The 20,513-nt window shown below is 41.4% G+C and overlaps 1 protein-coding gene across 2 annotated transcripts in view; it reads right to left on the reverse strand.

Annotated features, from left to right (window-relative positions):
* The window catches only part of slc12a2 (solute carrier family 12 member 2), a 103,793-nt gene extending 85,618 nt beyond the window's left edge, over positions 1-18,175 (reverse strand). Inside the window, exon 1 of one of the 2 annotated variants that reach the window (XM_088071220.1) lies at positions 17,140-18,175. In XM_088071220.1, the coding sequence (XP_087927346.1) occupies positions 17,140-17,724 (585 nt within the window). In that variant the 5' untranslated portion in view covers positions 17,725-18,175. The remainder of the gene's footprint in view (positions 1-17,139) is intronic. The other variant, XM_042509081.2, reaches the window with a different exon arrangement.
* Between the last annotated feature and the right edge of the window lie 2,338 nt (positions 18,176-20,513).

Here is a 20,513-nt window from a genome sequence, read left to right on the forward strand (position 1 = left end):
TTATCTCTAATGCACACCAATACTGTTCCTCATACTCTGAGAATCATGAGCTGCTGCTCTGGTACACTTTCTGTCGTTCTTCTACAGATGACTGAAAGCATACTTTAACGCAGTCATGAAGCATTTTTGCTCTGACTGATTTATCTTCAGGACTCTAATGACGATGAAGCTCAGAAATGTGGAAACACTTGCTTCTCAGCATCATGTTCGAGATCAGCAGACATCCTATAGTTGACAAATATTCATCAAAAAGAAAAGCGTTTTGAAACACAGCAGGTGAAGCTGGACTGCTGTAAAAAAAAAAAAAAAAGAAAAGAAAAGAAAAAGAAAAAAGAACAAAGTCTATGCTGTTTTGCTCATCAAAGTGTTTCTTTTCAGAAGAATTACAAAAGAACTACAGCCAACAGTATAATATCAAAAACTGAGATTTCTCTGTTCTATCTTTGTTTATGCTTAAATGTGTAAGGTGTACATCATGTCGCCTGCAGCCATTTTTCAGATGGCAAAAAGAGCTATTTGAGTGCTTGTAAATAAAAAGACACATATGCTTCAAAGCTGAGGTAGCCACCATTTCTTACCTGCCTGATACCTCCGCTCATGGAAGCCTCTGGATTAGGGCTGCAACTAACAACTATTATTTTGATAATAGATTAATCGGTCGATTAATCAGTTTTTTAAAAAAAATAAAAACAGAAATAATAATAAAATAACCATTTTTGTCTCCCATCACTTTGATCAAGAACAGATTATTATTGACAACAGTGCAAAAAGTGCAGTGCTTATACAGGCAGTTGACTGAACATCCCTGAGCAGTCAAAATAATATTAAGTTATAAATAACTACAAAATCAAATATGAAGCAATTCAAAAACTAAATGTTGACCGCTTTTGCTTTCCTTACTTTAAAACTGAACTTCTGTCATTTTTTGTCAAGACTCAGCCTGCTGTTGAGCTGTCCTCCTCCTCACTTTCACCTTCGTTTTAGATGGTGCATCATAACCGTCGTGCTTGCATGCTGTGCCATGTCACTTTTGCATTTTGGCAGCTAATATACTTCTTTGTTTTGTGTGACGTGAATTGCTCCAACATTTTAAAGTTTCCATTTGAAACATTCTCTTTGCCTCTGCCATGCCTCTTCAAAACACTGGCTTCTCCCGTCTGCATGTGACGTGACCAGTCCCGCCAACACATTTGACAGTTGATTATGATCAATTTTATCAATTCTTTTTGCAGCCCTACTCTGGATTATTACACTATATACAGTGCAGTACACCTTTAACTTATGGCGCGTTTCCACTACATTAATGCCAATCCACTAATTAATGCCATTAATGCACAGCACGTACGGAATACCCTGAGCAGCACAAACAGCTATGTATTGTATCATTTTTTTCTTTCCCAAAATGGCAACCAGAAAGATCACGTCATGGTCACTTGAGGAGGTGCAAACGTTCCTCAACTTGTTGGCCGACGAGCGTATCCAGCAAGTGCAAGTGTGTGTGTATGCATAGTTCTAATTAAGGGGGACCTAAGGGGAGCTCAGATCCCCTGAAAGCCTCCCTTGAGACGTTCAGGGGATGCTCTAAAATTGTTCACTTTTGTGTCATAGATTATATATTTTCTATACACACACACACACACACACACACACACATATATATACACACATACACATACATACTCACACACACACACATATATATATATTCACTCATTACATTCCATTTTTGAACATCTGTCTCCACTATTTAACTTCTGTGTCTATCCCTGCTGAGGCCATCTGTGCGTGAAGTGGTGGCGCAGTCAAATTCTTACATTTACATAGCCACCTGAACTCCTCCAACTGACCTGCAACTGACCAACAGAAGGGACAGAGAGATAGAGGAAATGTTACTGGTGAGTAGTGTAGGGCCACCTATGCAACCTAGTAGATATCAAGCAGACATTCTGACTTTAACTCAGTAAGTGTATCTGGTTGTGGCTGAGAGCTGTGGCTGCTGAATACACAGCCTAGAGAACAGTGCAGACGACACAGAATGAGTTAGTGAACATTATCTACATGGCTGAAGCAACACAAAGGCTGGCTTTACACAACAATTACAAAGCATCGAGAGCTTAGCACGGCAGGGCATACTGTACCATGAGTCGCCACCAAGGGCATCGTTATATTGCAAAAAAATTAATGATGCAATTGACAGTCTTCCTCTGAACCACACACCACATCAAGGAAAAACAGACATCACTCAAGCAGGATTGAGTCTGGGGACGCGTTATTTTGCCCTTGACAAAAGATCACACTATTATTGTTCATATATGATGATGATGATTAGTAATTTGTAAATGGTAAAAGCACCATATCAACTCCAAGTGCTTTACAGCACAAGCACCTTACACCTATTCACACATAGTCATACACGGGTGCCTTAGGCTACCATGCAAGGTGCCACCTCATTAGATCATTTACACACTCAGGAGCAGTTTCAGGCTCAGTATCTGGCCCCAATGACACTGTGTTATGTGGACTGCAGGGGCCTGGGATCGCACCGCTGCCACGCCGTGGAAACTGGAGGAGCAATAACAACACATAGTGAATTTAGTGCTTAAAGGCTTGGTCCATTCATTGACTTATTGGTGTTCAGAAAATTAGTTATCAACAATTTTAATAACTGATTCATTGTTGAGGAGGGCTAGAGTTTTAGGGCTTGGTGAAGTGTAATTAGAGTAGGACTGGGCGATATGGCTAGTAAATAATATTGCAATTTTTTTTTTTTATTCAGAAGCACCCAACGTGTCTCGGGCAGGAAGTGTTTTTGTTTTGCTGTGAACCTGAAGCTTCAGATAAACAATTAAATGTTAGCAGACTGTTAAATGTGATGATTTTTTCACTGTGAGCTGGAAACCAACTAACAGCTCTCCTGTTTTCTATTAATGGGATTTGCAGTTCGCACTGGTGCTCTGTGGTCACAAAATGCAACTACACAGTAACGGTATGGAGCCCTGCAGAAACAAAAACACACGCTTGGCCTGTTCTTTCATGGTTCAAGAGAAAGTGGTCTGGATGGGTGGGGTAGTGTATGTGATGTATAAGCCTTTTTTGCGTTTGAGTCTGTGAAAGAGCGAGAGAACTTAAATGCCGAAGCATCTTAACAGTTTGACCTGACAATTTATACTCACTGTTTGTGATATTGTCATTTTTAAATGCTATGTGGAACTAACCACAAAATATGGGGCATATTCAATTTATCAGCCATCCCTAAATGAGAGTTGCTGCTTCTTTGGTCTGCTAGCATGGCTTGTTAGACTTTTGGTATTTGTTAATAAGATGTGAATAGCACCATCCATTGGTCTACTGTCTCCAAACAGATTAGTTTACATGGCAGTGGCAGTAAACATGTTTTGAGCCAGGCTGATGCTGACGGATTCTCAGATACCTATTTGAGACTGACAGTCCCCTGCCCTCCCTGCATGACTCTATCAGTGACTGAGAGGAACGATCAAATGACAACTGGCTAAGACATCTCACCATTGTTAGGAAAAACCTCCCACCACTCAGTTCATTATTCTTTTACTGCAATGAAACTCTCCCAGAGTTGGATTCCTTGCCGCCCACTGAGGCCTGTTGATGGAACCAAAATGGCCTGGCCTGACACTGCAGAGATTTTTGTTTTGGAATTGTGTCGAGTTACTATTTGATCCTGGCATGAGTGTGAAAGAGGTGACGAGTGAGGCACCTGCAAACAGTGAGGAGCTTTGTTGTTCAGCAAGGTAACGGCATCTGTGAATGGACTCAGATGGAGAGGCCGTGTTGGGAACACTGATCAGTTCTAGTTTATGGAGCAAGTGTTGGGCATTGGGAGCAGGGATGGGCTCATCATTGATACCAGTATTTATCTATTGTATACGATTTAGGCTGATAATCTGAAGTGGGGATTTGCTCTGAAATAACTGTAGGGATGTGAAGGCATCACTTTTTTAAGCTATGATCATTGTGACCAAAAGTATCGAGAATAAATCTGTTACAATGACATTGTATCCGAGCTTGCCAAAAAATCACTAATAGAGCTTATATGTAACGAAATGACTGATCACATGCCAAGGGTGTTATCAAACCTAACAAACACCAAACAGTGAGCCCATGATGCAATTTTGATGATATCAACAGAACCAGAAATGGGGCCGTTCACTAAAACAAAGTTCATTCAAAGGGTTACTTCATTCTTTGCAACTTCTTATAGTTTATAAATGTTCTGAGTGCTGAGGGTTAATAAAATAGAGTAATGGACCATGGAACAGACATACTGGACTATTATAAAACACTAGCTTCATGGGGTCCCCTATTGGGCAGAGACAGACCAGGTCATCCACTAATCGCAAGATCGGTGGTTTGATCCCTGGCTCCACCAGTCCGCTGTCCCGCACCAAGTTGCCGTCAATGTGATTGTGCATAAATGTTTACTATAACTGAGTAGTAGGTGGCACATTGTACATTGCTTTGGTGTGTTCATACATGTTCAGGGTATGAACATGTAATAAGATATATGGTATATGGTGTTTAAGTAATTTTCAAGAGCAGGTCCATCAGTCCTCTGCACTATCAGTCTCACTGTCCTCTGCTGGCCAGGTGATGCTAGTGATGCGTCCTACAGCTGAAATGGAATCTTCACTCACAGCCAAGCTAAACCTGACACACCAAGAAGAATGGGATGCACCATCATGAGGTAATGAGTCTTAACCTTTTCATTCATGCTCTGTGTTGCTTAGCAGTAGGTCAAGTAGCCATTATTAGCATTGCCACAGTAGCTAGAGCAAGATAGACCAGGAGCCTGGTCCTGCTGCGCTCACTCTGCCTGTTTGTCCAGTACCAGGGCATTTTCTTGTGGCCCTCTAAAAGCCCCCTATTACTGTATTCACAGTAATATTGTAATAGAAATTGTCTGCTGTGATGCTCATTTGCCAATCTGCTGGCAACGTCATCCCAGTGGCAGAATGCGTTGCCGAGGAACATTATGCCTACCCTCCGGTTTCCCCCCCAGGGCGCCCAGATGAGTAAGCCGTTTCATTTTGACAGCAAAACCCCTTAAGCATCGTTAACTATGTTAGCAGCACTAGCTGTGCTCACACTGCTAACGGTGGTAACAGTGACATGATAATGTTAACAGTTATAGTCAGCAATGCTACAGGGGGTTCTATGGCTCACAATGAAGCTGGTCACAATTAAGCTGCTTACTCACCAGGGCGAGCTTGAGGGCGACCAGAAGGTTTTAGGGCTGGCTCAGGCTGCCTGGACCAGCCCATAGTTAGGCTGACATAGGTTTAACCTGCCGGGGGACTTCCTCTGATACGCTGAGCTCCTTTCCTTCTCTCAATGCCGCCATCAGAAATCATGCATGTCTGTTAACTGCATTGCCATGTGCAAGCTTAGCTTAGCTCTGTGATAGCCATGTGGTACTCTCACTACCTGGGGCTCACGATTACAGAGCCTGGGTCTGTTGAACTGCACTACGCTAATCCTGTTGCCTCTCGGGAGCATTCCTGCTCCCTTGTTTCCTAGTTTCCCTGGATCCTGGCCGTAACCTTGACTGTGCCTGACCGTGGTGATAGCTGTGCTGATGCCGCGACCCTGCCTTTGGTTGTGCTCGTGCTGTGGCTGTACTGATTCTGTGCCCCCCGCTCGCCTTGATCGTGGTCTGGTCCTGGTTGCGCCGATGCTGTGATCTTGCCTTTGGACACCTCCCTTTCAACATATGCATGAGACTGTTATCATCTCTATCAACATCATCATAGAGAGCAATTACTAATTTCACACCTACCATTATTGTAATATGACATGCATCTGTTTCTATTATTGCTGTGCCCCCCCCCTCTCTTCCCCACCCTCTCTCCCCCTCTCTCTCTCTCTTTCCTTTTTTGCCATGATTGTATTTCATTTGCTATTTACGACATCTATTGCTCGTCTGTCCGTCCTGGAAGAGAGATCCCTCACTATCCTCTACCGCTCTTCCTGAGGTTTCTTCCTCTTTTTTTTTCCCCGTTACAAGGGTTCTTTTTGGGGAGTTTTTCCTTGGGTGATGTGAGGGTCTAAGGGCAGAGGGATGTCGTACACTGTGAAGCCCTCTGAGGCAAACCATGTTTTGTGATAATGGACTCTATAAATAAAACTGACTTGACTTGACTTGAGCATAATGTTTCTGCACCAACGCTGTTTGTCTGCACAGCATGCACAGCATTATTCATGGTAATGAGCCGCTTGCTAGCACACTAGCTCCTACCAGACCTGGGTGAGGCGCTCTGTCGTAAACTGAAGAGTAACACAATTAACCTATAGACCGACATGTGTAACTGGTGAAAAAAACTTTTGAATCTGCTGCTACGGTGCTGATACTGTGTGTAAAATACTGCCTGTTGCAGCTGAACATGAGAGTAGTGAGAGTTATAGAAAACAGAATATTTGTGGGCCTGGTGGCTAAATGATGAGCAGAAACTAGGGCTGGGGCGACGCGTCGAGGTAATGGATTACGTGAATACCTCAATTCACATAACGTGCTTCAACGCATTGCACTGTTTCACACAGTGCACATAATGAGAGCGTGAGCAGTGCCAAGCATATTGCGTTTTGTTTCGGCGCTAATATTATCAAGTTAGAGCGTGCACACTGCTCGCCCAAGCAGCACTTGTCAGGCGCGTCTGAGCTGCATGTCGGCTGCAGCACATCTAGAGAAACGGTGGCTCATATCTGTCACAGATATGAGGGAACTACAAAGATGTTTGTTTTACCTCAACTTTCTTGTTCCCTTTCAAAACAAAAGTTATCTGACTGTGTCTCTGTGGACAGAATGCCATCAGTTGCTGATACAATGCATTTCATTTTGAAGCATTTACAGGATGGGGTTGTCAGCTGTGCAGGAGCTTGTATAACTTCATAAATGAGTGGAATATGTGCTTATATTATTATAATACAGCATTCATATCAGCAGGCAGTGATATGCCTTAAGGCCCAGTTAAGGCTGGACTATTTTAATGTAGAAAGAATGTACTAGTTAATATTATTTCTGTTAGAGAAAAGTTAAAGTGTTATTCAAATTGCATTAATTTTACAGTAAGATTTTTTGTTGAACTGCTAGATTTGAGGTTTGTTACTGTAACAAAGAATAACTGTTTTGTTACTCCTCCTAAAAGTGACTTGTATTTTACATTGTTTTATTTATTTTTGGTAAATTGCTAAATGTAGATTGCAATGTTTTTGTTATTATTGTCATTTGATATATTGTTATTATAAAAATCTTGATAACCTCTAACTTGGCATCACATGTGCATGGGTTTGATAAATGACTTTTGCGACTGGACATAAAGTGAGCCGATTGTGGGCACATCATGTGAGCACATGTGGACACACAAACACACGTGTGGCAGCTTGTAAACATGTATATAAGGGATGTCTGCCAATTTTCCATGATGCTAAATACGCGCTCACAGGAAGTTGATTTTAGCTCCGTCCTGGTGGAACAGTCTGCTTCAATGAGCAGAGAGAGCGGCTGTCACATCAAAGTGACCTCTACACATCTTTCACTTGTTTATCCAACTGTTTCCTTGTGAAAAGCAGCATGCACATGGGTGCTCTGCACACAAGTGGGATGTTAACTGATGTCTACAGACTAAAGCTCTCTAAGTATCCTCAGGCCAGGGTAAAAAATTAAGAGCTAAGAGACTTGATTTTTTTTTTAGCAGGTAATTGAGGAAAACAGAAGATAGTAATGAGCCTAACTTGAACAAAGGACAGAATGCTCCTTAAACTGTCTTTCACTGCATTTCCATTATTTTTTACTTGGTTTCATTTGAACTGTTCTGATACAAGATTCAAGACTTTTTTTAGTGCCTTACGTTGAGGAACAAAAACTTTTTTTACAAAACATGTTTGTGTCCATTTAACAAAAACAACAACGAAACAAAGGCTCTCAAATGTTACATGCTGTCTATAAACAAACAGGGTACTTTGCCTCAGTGAGATGTAGTTTGACATTGGTAAAATTATGATTTAATAAGGAACTCATCAAAGAAACAGTTAAGACCTCCCACTGATAGAAGTATTCACCTCCAAATCTATATCACCTTCCCACTTGGTCAAAAAACCTCCTGTTCTCTCATTACAGGATCAGTTGTAAAAGCTCATAATAGCACCGGTAGCAATAGCAATGTGATTATGAAGGTCATCACAGCTGTGTTCAGGGAAAAGATTTCAGAGAAAGCAGAGGAGAGAATAGAGAGAGTCTGGAAGTTTGAATTAATTATGATGTCAAACCCCCTTTTTAAAGCTAAAAAATAATTTAAACTTACGTGAAAAAAACCAACACAAACAGCAGCAGAATGTTTGCTTACAAGGATAAACCAGAAATTGGTTTTTCTGGGTTACAAGTGACTTTATGTAGGCTAAAAAAACAGGCTACATATGTTCTTAGTTTTTATTCATTTTTCAGCACTAGTCCATTAGGGACAGTAAGCTCTTGAGCGTGTATTTTTATTGGCCTCAGGCCAGCAGGCACCCATTGCTGTTAGGCCTAGCTCATCTAGTTTAGTCAATACAGCCACAGTGTTTGCAAACTGATGTACATCTGAAAGGAGGTGATCTGTTTTCACTGCGACAAACACACTGGCTGAACAGGACACAAGTCACTTCAAGCATTTCGGACACTGGGGCCTGCGCCAAACGGTGTGCAGTATTTTTCCAAATTTGCATGCTCTTACACAATGCGGCTGCATTCCTCGAGTCAACTAATCCTCTTTCATCAGCAAAGCTTTCCAGGTTCCAACAAAGCAGCAGCATTTCTTATCTGGACATAACTACCACTCTAATTATGATGTGCCTATGGGTCAAATGGTAGAAGACTCTCGAAAAATATTTTTAGCGCTTAGAAGATATGTTGTTCCTGTCTCTAGAATACTCTAGTCTCTCTAGGCACTGAGCCACACTCTTAACCACCAACAAGTTACAAGAACTACAAGGTGAAGAAATAAAAAAGGCACCAGCAAAAGGCATCAACATCTAGTTGATTTCATTAAGTCAAACATCCATCAGCCATAGATTGAGCCCATGGTCAGTAACTGATGTATTGGTCCTATTGCTAATAGGGATGGAGATCATTATTTTTATTGATATTAATATTTCTCACCAAACAACTGTATTACTCAATTTTCTCGCCAAAAACTTTTCTTTTTCTTGATGTTACATCTGAACACATCATGATGACATTTTATTCACCCTTGCCTAATAATCATTTTACTGAGTCGACCTTAAGCGCATCACAATGAAACCTTATGGAACCTCGTTTATTTAGCCAACTAGCTCTTATCCTGCCGATTTCAACTTGAATTTCAACATTGGATTAAAATTTGTAACTAACGGGATTTGCTACAAAGTTTGGGTTTGCACTGCTGCTGTGAGTCAATAATGATAAAGACTGTGCCGGCTCCGCCGAGGCAGCACCTGACAGTGTTTAGGTAGTTTTTTTCAACCCAAAGGTACTGCATTGAGGTTTAATTTGATGTGCAATTGATGTATGTGGGCCAGTGATTGGATTTAAATGATGTTATTCAACTCAAGATGTAATGCTACGTTATAGGATCCACCGGATCCGATTGCAGCATCAATAAGCTCAAACATTATTGATTTTCGGGTTTTGAAAAAAGTGGAACCAGGTCCTAGATAAAACCAGGTTTCGATCACCATCCCTATTTGCCAAACTGTAGCACAAAATGAACCAAAACACTCAGCTCCTGCTTTGGAGAACCATATACAAAACTCTGCTAATGTCCACTCACTATGTACATATCGGGGTCACAATTTTTAAAAACAAAGAAATCTCATCTACTATAGTGAGTACAATGTTAGCATAACCACTGGTAATGGCCAGAATTTTGGCAGAGACCAAAGTTGTGATAAATTGGTATTCTTCTTCATTCTTTCTAAAGCATAGCACAACTGTGATGTGCTTATTGTGCCAGTCTCTGAAGGACTTCTGAATGTTGCACATTTTCCTGGATATATTAACATTCAAGCTTTGCACTGGTATCTGCATGACTGCACCTGTACTTAAGGTAAGGGGAAGAACAAAGTCCCAGTTTAATAACTGTACATGTACGCTGGTACAAATAGTCTCAGGAAGTGGGTGGGGTTGTTGTGCTATTTCTGACATCAAGCTCCATGTGACGCACTTGGATGTGGGGATAAGACGGCCAGGTCCTTGGCAGACAAAAACTGTACACACTCACCAACACAGTGGTTTATGAGCTGCTGCCAAACAGCTTGTGTGCGTGTGTGTTACAACAGCTGTAAGGCCATCAGCCATGGCTGATGCTGAGACAAAAGGACTCTCTCTCCTGTCAAAGGCCACAGCAGAAGCCCGGGGCGTCCTTTGCTTCCTGTTTCTGCGTACAATATGTGCAGCAAACAATGTGACAGGGGACAGAGTACAACCAGGGGGAAGGGGGGGAGCTCATCCTGGTAAGTAAAGCAACACCGTTAACAGAGGTAACAGAGCTAACAGTATTAATATAGTCAACAATGCTAAAGGGATTTTTTCAGCTCAAAATTGAGCCTTTACAGCGACCTGAGGAGTGGGAACATTATTTCTTACTCACATCAACATTGGGTCGGGACAACATTAAACATTTTGTCTCTATAATTGAAACTTGAAAATATTTTTTATAGAAGTATGCTGCTGCAGCCAAACTCTCTTTCGGACGCTTTGATAAGTCTGTCTTTCTTTTTGGGATTGCTTTGCAGTGAGAGCAGTTGGCCCAACTTTAATTACTCTAAGAGTAAAGGGCATGCTACAACTGCCTTTACAGACACTATGGAGCTGCTACACTGGAGCAGCACTGAGGGTGCCATCAATATTTAAGCTCAACCCGTTTATGCTTGGCCGCTCCCAACTGAATAAATCTGCCCTGTCACTGTTCCCGTTCTGATTCGCCAATACTGACCTACAGCACACTGCTGCTGTTGTGGCTGCAGCCTAATCAGGGGCCCAATCCAGCAGGACAGGAAGACACACCTGCCTGTCCCTGCTTGTAATGTCCTATCCCACCAAATACACCTATCCATCTATTTGTCAAGCTCACCATGTCTGGCCTCTCAGGTTGCGTGAAGAACCTGACATGTTCGGCAGGCATGGGAAAACAGCAGCAGCACTTGCTCTCTTTAACTGCCCTGAATGTCCAATGAATGACTCATTGATTGTTGTGAAAAGTCCATTGGCAACAGTCAGTTGCTACAGTGGAATTTCCATTCCACATTTCAGTCTGGGCATGCATTACAAAGAGGGAAAACTCTTCAATGTTAGAGAGGGTACTGTGGAAACATCAGGGTCAACATGACCTTCAAATAAGCACAAACCCCCCCAAATTTCAAAGTCCAGTAACTATTTCCCAGATATTGAGCCAAACAGTGCTGCCTCTATGAATGAGAGCCAATCTCCGCAGCTAATTAAATCCTGCCAGTTAATCAGCATATCTGCTAGCAGCAGTAATTTAGTAGTGATGAAACACACTCAACACCTGATACTGTACAACATACTTGCCATGAAGACTCAATATATTCACTCAGGATCACAATAGCAGCCCTCTTTTACAACCTTGAGAAAATGAGACCAGCTTGTCATCGCAAACTACTTGGAACAGCTCATCAGCTGCTTCAGAGAAAGGGAGATTGCTTTTTGCCATTTTTCATTTACTTTAAAACCAAATCATGTAATTCCAAAAACCAGCCCAAACCCCCAAACCTTCCTGAAGCCTGGAACTGATCAGGTTCAATCAGGTTAGGGGCATCCTGTTGCACAAATCTTTAGGCTTGAGTTGGGTTGTTATTTTCAAATTCAAAATTTTCTGCATCTATATGTGTTAGATTTGGCCATCCTAAGTTACTTCCATATTTGATTATACTCACAAAAAATGAATGTATAGGAATAGGTATAGAATAGGAATGTAAACAACAAAAAACATGCCCAAATTGACTACCATTTCTTGGACAACCAGGCTTCAATCAACCTATTAAACCATAAATTTTAAGTTAACATCAGAAAGCAAGAAACTGTTAACTGAGCCCTGCTTTTTGCATCCCATGTACAGTGTTGGATTAGAGATTTGACTTAATCATGGCCATGGAAATTACAGTTACAGTTTATACTAAGCTATGTAGGAAGCTGATGTTGTGCTTGACCTAGACGTGTCAAGATGTGTGTATCTGTTTTCCAGGAAGCAGTCTTTCTCCGTTATCTGGATAAAGTGACGCAGTGAGTACCAGAAAACATTTTCAGTTCTTGATAACTGAATAAACTTTATAACAAGAACCACTTACGCACTAGTGTTGCATGTGCTTTCCTCTTAATACAGCAACAACATGCATAATCCATTGGAGGTTGAATCACATCCTGTATATATTAATAGGCTAAGTGGTCAAATTGCATTGCATGTATGGCACTACTTAAACCAACCCAATAATGGCTGATATTTGAGAGTCATTTTGCCACAACACAAGTGCTTGGTGACAAAACAACATGGAGCCCACAGTTATTGTATCATGGTTTAAAATCACTATATTGACTAATACAGTTATGAAATCTCAGCGAATGCAACTGTATAACAGTATACTCCATATCAAAACAGATTTTTAGTATTCTAAATAAAACTATAACAAAATGCTGATGCAGTTAATAAAAAACGGGGGTAAAATATGAATAAAAATTGGGCCTTCAACTTATTCCATTTAAATGCAATATCTGCAAATATATACAGTGACTCTGATGGATCTGTAATTATGTCAATAATACAGTGACAGAATGCAACATATGAAATTTAAGCTGATGTTTCAGTCGGGCTCAAAATAAAGTTACTTTTACTGTGCTGTAGTGACCTGACTCCCCACTGTGCAAGTATTTTTACACTATAAGGACCGAAGACGGTGTGGAAATTCTTTTTGCACTTGGCTCCTTGGCTGATTTTTGGTTTAATACTAACATAATGCTGTATTTCACATTACACTGTGATAACTAGCATATCATTTATTTTGCAGCCACATTTTGAAGAGATGTAGCCTCTGTGCTGCTGTTTCTGTCCTAACCATTTTATCTGACTCTGAAATGTTAACATGGCATTCCACATGATGGCCTTCTCTTGAACAGCCTGATATTTCAGCTCATGCATTTGATAAACCTTACAGCAAGGTCAGTGGAATCACCGCCACTTTCCTGAGAACTATATACACTGCTCATGACGTACTTACAAAAATCCATTCTTGCGTTGACATGAAGCCTGGACAAAAGGCTCATCATGGCTTTTCTACATCACCTCAACATTCTGTCAATAGTGAATGAAAATAGACTCATACTGCTTTTCTCATCTTCTGATTACTCAGTTCAGCCATTTACACAAACGTGTGTATGAATGTCACAAACATTCACACACACTGGTGGCTGAGGCGACCGTACAAGGTGCCACCTACTGCTCTGTTGACCATTCACATGGACTAACACACCAATGGCACAGCCATACTTCTACGTGGTGACTGGTGGAGCCAGGGATCAAACTGCCAAGCTTCCAGTTATTGGACAACATGCTTTACCTCCTGAGCCACAGCTGCTCTGGGAACAAGCGCTTACCTCTGGACAGAAAACAGCACCAATGACATGTTGATAATAAATTGTCTTATAGATTTTATTACTTCCTATGTTAAGTCAAATCCCCAAAACTTGTACAAAGCAGGGTCAAATACCAGATAGAGACATTTGTCACCTTTGCAAAAATAAAATGAGACACAACACACACAGTCACGAGTGCTGTCGTGGTCTTTACTTCACTTTTGCAAGAGGCCGTTAGCACTTTAATGCAACTTTTCAACTGACAACTAATGGAGCACCGTTCCATTTTTATGACCACTTAACCTGACTTCTCGTCCAATATTTTATTCATATGTTATAATTATCTAACTAATAATGGCATGAAGATGTGCCATCAGGAAGTTACTCAACAGCAGCAGCTTTTGCAATGCATGTCATTCTGCAGTTAGACAAGGGATATTACCCCAGGATTTTAAATGGAAGTTTACACTGACATGTTGACAAGTGTAAAGGGAAGAAAACACTCATAAAATTATCCAAATTGAGCATAATTTGATTTATAAGGTTAAACATTATTTCAAAAATGTTCATTTTGTGTATATTATGAGACCTATATGAAATCATTAATCACATTTTTCAATCACCAAAAGGCATCTTATTTGCCGCTCAGCAAATCAATATGCTGGGCACAGCTTTACAATTAAATGAAATTTTACCTATTTTAAATAGTCAAATTTAAGATAAATATGTGGTGATTGGACAAAATTGTGAGGTCATGCAGAATTCACTGGGATTGGCTGAAATTGCATTAAAGTGCAATATCACAACATCCTGAAAAGACTCATAAATATGACAAATAAAAATGCAAAATCTTCTGAAGTTTCAAAGAGCCAGTCTTTACTGCATAGTTCTAATGCTAAGGCAAACTCATCATAGAGCCACCATGACCAATCCTCCATTCCATCTCTTCATATATGAAGTACAACCATACAATGAGGGGCAGGCGTTGTGGTGTTAAAACAGTACTTTTCCATGCTTCCATGCCAAACTTTCAGAAATAATAACACGTTCTCACAAAAACTACAAAAAAGCCCAAATTATGAAATGTTAAATGTTTAAACACAAGATGGTGTACCAGGACTTCACCTAAATACAATACACTCTAAAATTGTCAAAGTTTTTTATATAAGATCAGGAACCATCTGATTAAAGAAGGAGTTAACAAGATTATGATTATGACCATTTTTTATCAGTTTTAATGATAAACGATCAGTTGCACACAAACCAACACTGCTTTTGAATAGAACACAATTTTTGAATCACAGAAGCTGCAATTTCAATGCTATACATACACACACATTGCCCTATGCTCCATGTGAGAAAAGAGGGGAAGGGAGAGGGACTGGAAGAGAGACAGAGAGAGAGGAAGTGAGAGGGACAGAGAGTGAGATCAAAGATTTTTACCATTTTATAACTAAATACTGGTATTATTCAAAGGAATTCATGCCTACGTGATAGAGTAGTGTAGTTTTTGCCTGCATCCAACGCTATGCTGCTTAAACTACAAAATGATTCATTGCTCTCTGAAAACTTCTGAAACAGAGATCAGCGTTCTTTCATCGTAACTCAATTCATTAACAGCCACTGAAAAGTGTACAGTCCAGCAGCTCCGTCCACAATGCCCCTCTGATCCATGCTGTTATCCAGATTGTTTTTATCATCCATGATAATCATCAGTTTGAGCTGCATCAAAGATCCGTATTTCTAATTTAGAAAAAGCTCTTGGGGATATAAAGTTTAAAAAAAGGGCAGTGCAGCTTACGTGCTGCATTTCATGAATGTCTTCTGTTCATATCTGAGATGTTTACAGTTCAGGCTTTGGAATAGAGTGAGTAGGCAGTGCAAATTCAGAAGGGCTATGATGCATTAGCCAGGCTGCTGCTGCCAACTGTCACTTTGAAGTTTTATCAAAATGTAACCTTGACAATTCCAGGCGACTCAGGGTCAGACAAACACACTCCACTTCACTGCACTGACTCCAGCAGGACTTCAGTCACTTGCATGATGGCACATAATTGAAGCTCATGAATGCAAAACTGTCTAAAATTAGGGATGCATGATAACATCAGCACTTCATCTGTATCCGCAGATATTGGCTACAGAATTAAATATTGCTATCGGAAACATGTACATGTATATAACCATACATCTTATCAATTCCCTTACTTTTGACCACTTTAAAACAACTCTTTGTTTGAGGCTTTTTGGAGGAAGAAGAGTCATAAGTAGCCACTCGCACGAAATGGCGAAAAGTATGCTGACGCCCAGGCCAGTTTAGCATATACATTACTTTTATCCAGGAGTGTTGTAACTTAGCACCCTTGTTCCACTGAAGAGAAAACTTAAAGCTCAGCATACAATAATATTTTTGACAGCAGTGTTTTGAGCTTTGTGGCAACAGTTCATGTTTTACAATAACACCCCCCTGCACAAAGCCAGCTCTACGGAGAAACACTTTGACCTGCACGGAGCTCTGACCTTAACCACATCCAACACCTTCGGATCAGCCAGACTGCAAACTGTGAGCCAGACCCACTTGGAGCTGCAACTGACTAATGTGGCTAAATGAATTTTTTTCCTAGCTTTTTAAACATAATTTTCTTCTAGGTTCTTGCAAGTTATGGGATATTTCTTACAAAGTTGCTCTTTGCTTCTTTTCCCATGTTTTTAAAAGAAATCACACCAATTCGCTCAGGGTTCTACGGTTCAATTACTTGTGAAAGGCGTCTGAAAGCAGCACAAGAAAGGTGATGTTGCTCTAAGTTTCACAAGGGTTAACTAACACCCCTGTGGCTGGCATCACTTGTCAAACTATAATTTATAAGAGTGGCCTAATGTTCAGGTATCTCTATACTGCTGGCCATACAGTGTACCGAAGTGAGCGATTTATGTGCAACATTTCAAGAAAGAAAAAACATCGAACAGAAGCTGAAGCTTTCACTCCCAGGGTAGCTACTATTCATAGGACAATCAACTGAGCGATTCCAGACGGCTCCAGCTGATGTGTTTCTTCCAAAAAAGTTTTTGCTGTTAAAGTCAACAGAACAACAGAGCAACATAAAACCAGCAGATGCACACCTAAACCGCCCCTCTGACAGACAGCTTCTGCCTCAGTATTCAGTGTGAATGTTTGCTAGCTTGGAGGCAGCGGTGGGCTCTGTGGCCTAGAGGATGCGGTCAAGGCGGAGTGCCTGTTGTTTGTGTGTGTACATGTGCACACACTGTTAGTACCCATGCGCAACACATGAGCTGGTGAAATCATCCGCCCTGTAGTATTTAGGGATGAATTGAAGGTGTGAGAACTTGGTTTGATCGTCCACTGAAAGTCAGGGTGTGCATTGCTTGTTATTACCAAGGTTTATTAACGTTATAGGCCGTTATTAACCGTTATAATCCCGTTAACTAAACGATAAAGCCACCGCGGGGTCATGCCTTTGTCAAACATGTGCTGTCTGCTATGTGTGGTGGCTTACCTTGTCTAGCTCGTCGTGCAGCTCCGACAGGGTGGGTCGGGTGAGTTTCTCCCCCAGCGGCGCCGCGGTCTGCCGATAAAAATCGATGTTGGGCACGGCATCGATGGTGTTGTGGCCAAAAGTCCTCAGATAATAGGTGTTGGTGTGTGTGTCATAGTGATAGTGATGCTGGCCCCCTGTGGATGAGTGCAAGCTGGTCTCGCTCATCACCGTGTCCCCGTTCTGCAACCCATCAGCCGGCGCTGCCTCTGGAGAGGCCGCGCTCCCCGATCCGCTCGGATCCGCGAAGTTCACCACCCGAAACCGGCCTTTGGCTTCCTCTCCGCCGGCACCAGGCTCAGCAGCCGGAGCCTCCGAAGGACCGCTGGGAGTGGCCTTATCGCTGGATGGGACAGTGGTGGAGGCGTCCGAACTTGGGGATTTATCTTCGGTGGCGGCCGCTGCCTCAGCCACAAGGTCCACCTGGAAGCGGCTCTGGCTGGGCGTCGGACCGGGCGGCCTCAGCCCCGCATCCGGGGCGAGAAAGTCATATTCTGTCGCGGCGCTGTCTGCCGGAGCGGAGGCTGTAGAGGACGGCGCTGACATGGCACAAAAACAACGATGAACGAGAAAACACGGTAGAAAAATTAAGTTTTAACCCACAGACTCGGTGGGGGAAGTGAAGAATCCCCGGAAGAAACACACGGCTGTATTCGTATTTCCAGCAGGAACACGCTGCTTGCCGCTCGGCTCGGAGGCGCACAGCAGACGTTGAGCGGCAGTAGTGACGGATAGCTCGTTAGCTGCTTCGGAACATGAGGCTACAAACTTGAACCGTTCAACCTCTCTCCTCCTTCCTCTTCGGCGACAGTGAATCCGAAATAGCCTCGGTTACTCTGACTCGCTCGGCCACCGGACCAAACTCCGCCCGCCTGCGTGCTGCGTGCTGTTCGGGGCAGGATGCTGTTGTCGACCTCGTCGCAGCTTCTCCTATAATCCCGGACCTGCCCTCGCTGATATTATACACACTGCAGTCGGCATCACTAAAGGGTGGGCTTCAACGGGAGGAAGACTCGCGAGATGTCATCGATGGGACCTATTTTTTTTCATTGCGACCGAAATGTCGCGAGAAGACATCATATTACCCAAACAGTAGGCGTGACGTTATTGGTGTTCATGTGGAGGGAAGAGATGGGGGCGAGGAGGGGAGAGGAGGGGAGGGGGCGAAACTGCACCAATATGCCTGCCGATACGTTGTGTGTGTGTGTGTGTGTGTGTGCGCGCGCGCGTGAGCTGTTTTTAGCTGACACACTGTGGGGTCTAACAGTCAATAACATGGTGTTTTTCACTAAAAGAATGTAGTTTTGGGTTGGATCAACACTTCCCTTGTAGTAGGGTATTGTAGCCAAAGCAGCCCAAGACTTTTTGATTTGATTTTTCTCTCACACCTGTGGCCCAGGCCTGGGCACATATGTTCACCCCTAAAACAGAATATACTTAAACATATCTCTTAGTAACAGTGGAGCACATATGCTCACACAGCTTTCTCAGTGGGCAAACCTTTGTAAAAACTTAAAGACAGCTGTTCTTTTACAGTAACTACCATATTGTTTCATGGAATTAGAGATGCAAAAAAAGGGGATTACAAAACAAAGCAGCATAAAAGCCTGTTTAACAAAATGCGACTGGAATTACAACATTATTCAATATATTTTTAACCTTAAATAAGTTAACAGTTTAGAAATTATCTAAATGTGCAAAGCACCACTCAGTCATTAGACGTATTGAATCAATGACAAAAAGAAAAGAAATTACTTGATCAGGCTCTTTTGAGTCAAGAAAAAAGAGTATAACAGATCTTTGCAGAAAGCATAAGTATATAAAAGTACATATAAATTGGTAAGAGGACTGTAAAAGGACTTTGTAATTGCAACATCTTAACAATACTGATACTTAAACTATTGAGTAATGCACCTAAGTAGGCTATCAAAAGTATTTATGCTGAAAAAGAGTCCTAGTGATCATTTATTATGTTATCATATTATTATTTATAATATGACATTATTATTATTATTACTATTATTATTAATAATATTAGTAGTAGTAGTAGTAGTAGTAGTATGTGTAAACGATTTCACCATATCAACTTCATAGGTGATGATATGTCTGTGTTGTGTTTATAGCTGGTTTCCATTGCCCAAGCCCCCCCAAATAAAAAGGCAGGTGGTTTAAGGCAGGTTACCACTTAAATGTTCTCCTCCAGGTGTGGAAGGATGACTTCAATCACTTACTCACTGGAGGTAAAATTCTCCTGTACAAGTAAAACTTGTAAAAATTAAACATATAAATAACTGTATTTTGTCATCAAAGATCTTAATATTAAAGACAGTGCCTGTTGCTCTTTAAACATTGTAGGCTACAGAGTTATACAGCTGCTCATGCCAAGTGAATATTTGTTGTGTCAGCATATTATTTATGATGTCATACAACAAGGGTGATGTGGGTTATTCGAGTATTTTGAAATTCGAATGAATAAAATGTGGTTATAGCTACACACAAACATCTGGCAGTATGATTACTGTCACAGTAATGTCAGTTAATGAAATACAGATTAAACCTCAGTCTCTTTCTGAACGTTGAAAAAACAACAGAATGGAGGTGGAACAATGCCTCGTCACATATCCAGGCTGCTAACATTTAATCAAGAAACAGTAAATGAAAGGACAAAACACATCAAACAAGAGCAACAGACCTGCTACCTATTTAAAAATTACATATTACACATCAGCAATATTCTTAGCCAGGGGGTGCAAACATGTGCTATAACCTACAAGCACAATATAAAACAAGCACGGTGCACAGCATGAAAACAGATTTAGAACAAAAGTTAGAAGCAGTCTTTATAGCTCCTTAAAAAAAAAGAACAGGTATGGAGTTACTTTTCCATTCATGTATGTAGATTGTAAAAGTAATATTAATCATTATATATGTTTCCTGTAATGAAATACACTAAATAAAAAAATCTAACTAAAACAGCTGACAGTGAGCCTGGGGCTTTTGGGCCCCTGGGGGTCTGAACCTCAGTTGTTCACCCTGCCTGGTTACATATGAAGATTACATCTACAGTGAATTTAATGATGGGATTTATGTTTATTTTTGTGCTGTGTTTTGCTTAGATTTGAGAGATGTTACAAGTGTGAGAGTATGAAACTAGGGCTCCACCATTGTAACATGCGACTACAAACGGCCTAATCCACTGACAGAGCAAACACTGTTATTTAGCATGTCAATAATTCTTAACCAGGTTTGTTTGTATACTGACAAGCTTCCTTTTCTCTGGCTAAGCAGCTATTGTGTATGTCAACGGCGGGGGTGGGGGTGGGGGGGGCAATCAG

This window comes from Plectropomus leopardus, chromosome 20 (assembly GCF_026936395.1).
Source record: "Plectropomus leopardus strain MGB_pleo_1.0 chromosome 20, ASM2693639v1, whole genome shotgun sequence".
Taxonomy (NCBI): Eukaryota; Metazoa; Chordata; class Actinopteri; order Perciformes; family Serranidae; genus Plectropomus; species Plectropomus leopardus.